Source organism: Alosa sapidissima, chromosome 4 (assembly GCF_018492685.1).
Source record: "Alosa sapidissima isolate fAloSap1 chromosome 4, fAloSap1.pri, whole genome shotgun sequence".
Taxonomy (NCBI): domain Eukaryota; kingdom Metazoa; phylum Chordata; class Actinopteri; order Clupeiformes; family Clupeidae; genus Alosa; species Alosa sapidissima.
The window spans coordinates 6,792,501-6,799,650 of record NC_055960.1 but is presented as its reverse complement, the minus strand read 5'-3'; the positions used below and the strand labels follow the sequence as shown (position 1 = coordinate 6,799,650).

The 7,150-nt window shown below is 41.7% G+C and overlaps 1 protein-coding gene across 3 annotated transcripts in view; it reads left to right on the top strand.

The window, feature by feature from the left end:
- Window positions 1-472: 472 nt before the first annotated feature.
- cacna2d2a (calcium channel, voltage-dependent, alpha 2/delta subunit 2a) overlaps window positions 473-7,150 on the top strand; it is a 213,579-nt gene continuing 206,901 nt past the window's right edge. For all 3 annotated transcript variants that reach the window (XM_042090856.1, XM_042090854.1, XM_042090853.1), the window contains exon 1: window positions 473-870. In XM_042090856.1, coding sequence (XP_041946790.1) covers window positions 755-870 — 116 coding nt within the window. In that variant the 5' untranslated portion in view covers window positions 473-754. The remainder of the gene's footprint in view (window positions 871-7,150) is intronic.

The window sequence follows — 7,150 nt, the reverse complement described above, 5'->3', positions numbered from 1 at the left end:
ATTTATTTTTTTATTTCAGTCGAAATGTGTGTGTAAATTATACAAAAAGACTGTTTCTGACAGTAGACTCAGTGGTTAATGCTTATTTTCACAAAGAATGCACACTGCTACAGCATCATCCACCATATTCATATCTTCCTAAAATTAATCTATTTAAGCCTTGATGTTGGCACCAGATGCATTTTGTACAATGGACGTTTGTGGTGGTTATTAAAGTGATGTCATATATTGTTCATATTTCCAAAGATAGATGAACAAATCCGTAATTTTGTTCGATATGAGAACGTATCGTTAATTCCAAACTTAATAGAAGTTTTCTTGCTCTCCACTATTGAGGCCAATATGGACATCACGGTTACCGGGGGGCTACGGGACAGCGGGGGAATGGCCTAACGCGCGCCCCCGCCTGTCGCGGACGAATATTAGAATATGTCGTTTTCGTGCAGTCTGTTTGTTACATGGTAGAGCGAGAGAAAAGGAGAGCGAGAGAGCGAGCGAGCAAATAAGGCACAGCAGCAGCACCAGTGGCGGCAGCAGCGTCAGTGCATCTGTGTGTCTTCGTATCGACTTGTCTCTGGCTGCCAATCGTCAGTCAATCGGTTTGGGCTTGAGATTTCACAGCACCTGATCTTCAGGAGCATTTGCTATCCGCCGACACCGACAGACATTCGGCTTCAACACTCCGTTTTCCCCTAAGAGAGTACAAACGCCGCTCCGTCACATTTATATCAGTTTCTTGCATTTTTAATGGAAAATGGCGCTCTGCCCTCAGTCATCCGGAATGTTTTGCCTGTTCGCTATCCAAACTATCCTGATCATCTGCGTGTCCACGCCAGGAACAGCGGCTCTCAAATTCCCCCAGCATTACACGTAAGTACCGGCTGAAAGCAGACTCAAAACGGGAGCGCAAAATTGGGACAGGTGGCCTGACCGTAATGTTTACTCAAAGTGCGATAGTGGCGCGATGCGCTCTCTATCTCAAACGCTTCCCGTCCTCCTTCTCTTCATGTCTCTTGTATGGTCAATGTTTCAGTCTGGTTACTATCTCACAAGGATATTTTACGTTATCTTACTGGCTTGTGCAACATTTTACATCGTCGTGGTTCGTTCCGTGTGCACATCTCACATGCGGTCAGCCCTTATGATGAAGGGACGGCATGCTTCAAGGTTCACTTGAAGGGGCAACGTACAGGTGTTCAGCGCAACGGAAAGCACAGCGCTCAATTATTGATTAGGAGAGCCGTTATACTAGAATTAGAGATCGTTTCCATTCCGGACGTCACAGTGGATATATTTTGAGCCGCTTCCTGTTTGGTCGAGGATGAGCCATGGTCAAACAAGGTTCATGAATTCGTACGCCACAGAAGAGAGCAATTCGGTTTGAAATCTTAAGGGGAATAAAGAACGCCGATAACGGGTTACCTGAGAACTATATAATAGTAGTCTGTTCCTTTGCGGACTTAATGCACATCTAAACGCGCTATTTACAACGAAAGATATGCTTGTGTCTCGCAAATGTTAGTCATTTTTCTGTTTCTGGTGTAGAAAACAGTACATTTCTTCATGAATAAAATGCCAGTCCTGGCGCACCTGCCATGTTGACAGAGATTATATTGTCAGTTGCCCTTGGCTATGACCGTATGAGTACCGCGCTACTCAAAAGTAACAGGTATTCGATTTTGACAGTTGAACCACAAAACTTTTAAAACCAGAAGCATTTTTAGATAGCGCATTTCGCCATGCATGACCCCAATAATGTAGGCGCCTACTCATGTGTGCCTGGAGGAGCCGACAAATGTTTTAAAACGCACGTGGTTTTACTAAGGCTTGTGAAATAACTTCACCCCACACTCTCAGTGTAAGAAATCGTACAGAGTTGAGCAGTCCAATATTTTATTGTTACAGTGGAGTTAAAATTACATGTCCAACGTCCATAAGATGTTAGTCTTTTTGAGTGGCTGAGGGTGTTGGCTGCGCGCCAGCTGCTCCGACCGCTCAGTCCCTGCCTCCGGGAACTGCTTCCGTCCCGCGTGCAGCCCACACACAGCAGCCCGCTTACTAGTCAGCCCTCCACAGGCTTACTCTCCCTCTCTTTACATAACAGTCCCATTATTATACGGCGGGGTTTATGCGACGACAAAGACAATAATACAGAACCTAAGAGAATAAACATGCCATTATATTAAGCACCAATATGATTCAGCGGAATGGAGTTGCTTTGCTGGTGATGTGCGGAGGCTGATCAGCTTCAGAAGGGACCCCATTTGATAATGAAAAACAGCCTGTAGCCTTGATTCAAGATATAAAGTCATTTTGTGTTAAATGCAGTGCCTCATCAAATATGTAATGCCTGGTCTTAGAAGATTAACTCTTATGTTTATGAAATAGCATTCAGTTTTACTAGATATAGCTTTTCAAATATCGATGATAACGTCTTCATTCAACACCAAGTTATGATGCCCTACATGTAATTCTTCCTCTGAAGACGCCAATAACATTGCATGATTCAGAGCTCACGGGGATCGCAACATCTAGGCCGATGTTGTTGCGGGTAACTTGAGGTTGTCATATTTCTAACATATTTTCATCCTCACACCTGCTCCTAAAGCAAGCGTTCTTTCATTTCCCATTGTCACCAGCTGTTGGAACCTGTTGTAAAACTGGGCATTTTAGGTTAGCCTATAGGCCTACAACAGGATTGGCTATGAACGTGGCATTGGTTTTGATGTCTGCAAAGTATATCTTAAATATTGTGAGTAATTTGTCATTATTGTTGGTCAACACGTTAAAGTAAGATAGAATAGGTCAAAACAAAGTCCATTTAGTTCTTTATCTTAAATTATGACAATGACTTTACTATGGTGTCCTATGGTGATACAGCAACCAAAACGCCCTGGTTCTTGACGGCTTGTAGACTGTTATAAGCCCTGCATGAGACTGAGACTATGAGACTATGGGCTATGAAAGCTGGATTGAGCTAAAATTCAATTCAATCATGTGAAACAATCGGGAATTAAATAGTTCTGTAGGTTACTACATTTACTAGAAGCAAAACCATAAATCAGTTCAGACAAGGTGTGCAAAATACTGAACCTAGCAGTGGGCTAAGGTGAGCTCAGACTACACTAATGAGATCGATGTAATTGAGCGTATGATCATCTGATGTGTTTTTGTACCTTTATACTTATTTTTTTTATAAAGAAGGTTGTCCTTCATGAAAATCACGAACCTATTTGTGGACCTCTTTCTAGTTTGGGGTAGGTCGAACTAACTACTCATCAGACTCCCAAGGTACAAAGACATCCTCACGCATTTGATTTGGTAATGGACGTTACCGGTTCAGGAATATTTCAACACCAGTTAATGACTCAGCATTTGAATATTTCATTCAGCCGGGAAATCAACACTCAAAATAGCGTCGTTATTAAGCCACTTACCACACAGGTCAAATGAAAAGTGTTCCTCCTACTCTTCTTGACTCATAGCCTATATTGCCTTTATTTTGCCATCCGTGGCTTAATTTTGCAGGTGCATAAATCTTTTTTGGTTATTGGTTAATCTGTTTGTATAATTTTAAAGGAAAATACATAAACATTTTCTAAATGCTGCTTCTTAAATCTTTGTGAATAGAGGCTACCCTATTACGGTAAACTAAATATTTATATCTTTGACATGTGGACAAAACAAGACATCTGAGGACATACTGTAATTGTCGAGGAAAAAATGGCAATGACCATAATCGTTGCAGCAATAAAGCCTACTTAAGCTACAGGCTTGAGTGAAAATCCATGATCTGCATTGATAGCCACTCTAAACATGCCCCAAATCCTTTTGTTTTGTGTGTGCTGTATGTTCAGGTGAATGATGATGATGACAAATATGGGATGTCCAATGCAAGCGTGAAAATATTTCCCCACGATAGCAAGATGTCTAGGCCAAGGTGCAGTTGTGCGAGTCTGAATTGTCTTTTTGCCTCCTGAGACTGTGGCTGCTGACTCATGCTGGTTGTCCACTCAAATCAGATCGGATTTCTTTGGTGAACCTCTCTTTGGAGTTTTATTATCATAGAACACTTCATTATCTTTAAATCATTATATATACAAACAGTGCACTCAGGAAACTGCTTCACAGTGAGTTGGAAAAAATGAGACATTTTTTAGATGAATTCTGCAGTGGGCATGCTCTTCAAAGTTATGTTTAGTATGGCCCATTGTTTTTTATAGACAGATGATTTCATCGCCAAATGTTTGACTTAACTAGAATGTGTTTTTAGAAGACTGAGTCTGTCTCTCTTGGGTGACTTTGGCTTTCTTTTCAGTTTGACCTACAGTAGGGCACATTTCCCAAAACCATAGTATACTAACTAAGTTAGCAACTTTGTTGGTTGCAATGCAATTTCCCATTGCCAACCAAGTTGCTTAGGTTAGCAACTATGGTTTTGGGAAATGCACCCCTGGATCATTGTTGAAACAACAGAAAGGCACAGGCGTAAAGGCCCACCACTGTAAAAGTTAACCCTAAGTATGACATACTGTATGTCAATGTCACAGCAAATAAGAATCCTGAATCTTGATTAACAAGTATTGTAAAATATCTTGTAAATATTGAACAGATACATCCACCAAAATCTGATACCTGCACCATCATGTCTCAGAAAAAAAGATAAATGAGACATTAAAGCCAGTATAGATTTGGGTTTTCAAAAGTTATTTCAAAGTATAAAAATGACTCTTAGCCTGTGTTTTGTGCTGTTATTTGGGTTTTCAACTGGTGTGAAACTCAACTCACATGATGATCTGGTGTAAATATTTCAGAGCCCCCAACTGAGTGAATATGAGGCCTACACTTTCAAGTTAAAGGGACACCAGGCAACGTTTTCGTGTTAATTACTCATCTTCGTAAGTCGGTATATGGTTAAATGACTCATTACAGAGCGAATGAAGACTCTCTCGCCTGCCCCTACTACCTGTAGGAAGAATATCCTGCTTGCAAGTTCAGTGTATCGTACCGGCCGACCGAAGCAGGATCAGTTTATCCTGCATCCACAGCACAGAGGCAGGCTAACGAAACGCTAGCGATTGTTGCAAACGTGTGTATAATGGCAGAGCCGGCGAAGAAGCGGCGAAGACCCTTGATGGAAGATGCCAAGAAAAGGAAAAGAGCTTCAGACCGAGCGAGGGGGAGTTTCGTAGAGAAAAAGCATCAGGCTTGCCTTGTGTCCCTTTAAAATATGTGTCAGTGGACCAGAGGACATGAAAGTCTACTGCAAACGCTTGGAGATTTTGATACTACGACAGCATGTAGGAATTTGATGGGCACGTAAAAAATTACTACATTTCACAACAAGGCTATGCAGTGTCACAAACAGTATTTAACGATTGAACTTTGCTTACTCAGAATTTGTTAGATTCACCTACAGTATGATCACAGAAGGAGGTTTGTGTGGGTGGGTGGATTGTCAAAGAACCTTGAATTACCAGACACTGAAGATAGCGATTCAGACCGGCCTTGTCAAAATCAGTTATGTGAAGTCTGGTGTGTCACATAACTCCGCTTGGAGCTCAGCAGCCTCATCAGGGTTAATGATGACTGAACATAAAGATACATGCTAGTATTTTTTCCTCTCGGAACAGAAGCTGTGACACCACTGCTGTTTGTCTGTGATGATAGAAAAGGGAGAGAGGGATGACAGAGCTGTTTTCTGATCAGTGCATTGGACAGCCTCTATCTCAAGCAGCAGATCTACTCTGATCTACTCTGACCCCCCCCCCACACACACACACACACACACACTATGCCCATGCTGGCGACAGACAAGATTGGAAGGCACCCAGTCAGTGTGTTAGATTTTGGGAAACTTTGAAGATGTGTATCTTGACGTCAGAATCAAAGAAAAAAAAGATGTGTTACCGTGGCTCTGTTTTATGAGCTCACAGCCTTGATGTTGTGAGTCAGGCTTCCTGCTGCTTGCTTGAAAGTCTTGCAGGTGTTGATGTCAACAGCTGTGTGTTCCTATCTGGACATGTCATGACGTGCCTCTTTCAGACAGATTGCCTATGCATGTGTAAATAAATGCTGACTTGCTGCACTTGTCACTGTGCTGTATAGAGGAGTGTGTTAAATCTAAGTGAAATGCACTGTGCAATGTTGTAATATTTTTACATTGATTTATAGATTTGCACTTTCATTGATTGTTTTCTTCTAGTTTTTTCTCATGTTGCTACTAGTAAGAATAGTCTGTGATGCATCTTCAACAAGATTACTTATTATAATGACCTACAAATTAGCTAAATCAGCAACGGTCTGCTCAAAAATGAAAATGAATTGAATCTTTTGTGGAAAAAAATCAATTGGAAAGCAGTGTGACTGATTTCAGAGCATGTCTTACGGAGGTGAATGGTGCCCAGTGCTCTGTTGTCATAAGTGATAATGATAAACAAATCTCTCTGTGTGATATGTGCTAAGGAGATGAATGTAGAATGTATTTTTTGTGACACATTAGCATCATTTTGTGAAAATGTTTGGTCACACTTTACTTGAAGGTATCTACATAAGAGTGACATGACCCCCCCGCTCCCTCTCTTCCTGCCTCCTCATCTTAGGCTGAAGGGGTGTGTGACGGACTGAGGGAAGGGGAACTTTTCAGTGCTCCACATTTCTTTCAGCTCTCTTGCCTAATTTGGAGGAAAATACATTTTCCAGGGGTTCACAGGCTGTTTAGTGAAGCGTTTGGAAGGAGGGAGAGAGAGCGAGGAAGAAAGAGAGAGCAGGAGAGGGAGAGAGAGTAAGATAGAGAGAGAGAGGCAAGGGGAATTCAAGGCATTGATAAATTGAGAAAGTGGGGACAGAGACCATGCGAACACTATTTATATAAGACAAGACTGCTGCAGTATTATTGCAAGAATGCCAAACTTAGAAAGAGAGCGAGGGAGAGAACAAAACATAGTGAGAAATAACAGGGACATGGAGGTGGAGATGGAGGATGAAAATGTAACCCTTAGCCTAACCCTTATATCAACTAGTGTTTATAATTATATCATCTGCAAGCCAGTGTTGTCAAGTTTGTATGTTTTAAGGGAGTGTGAGCGGAAGAAAAGGCCTCATTAGCGGCCAGCGAGAGCTCACCCAGCAGTCTATCTCTCTACTCACC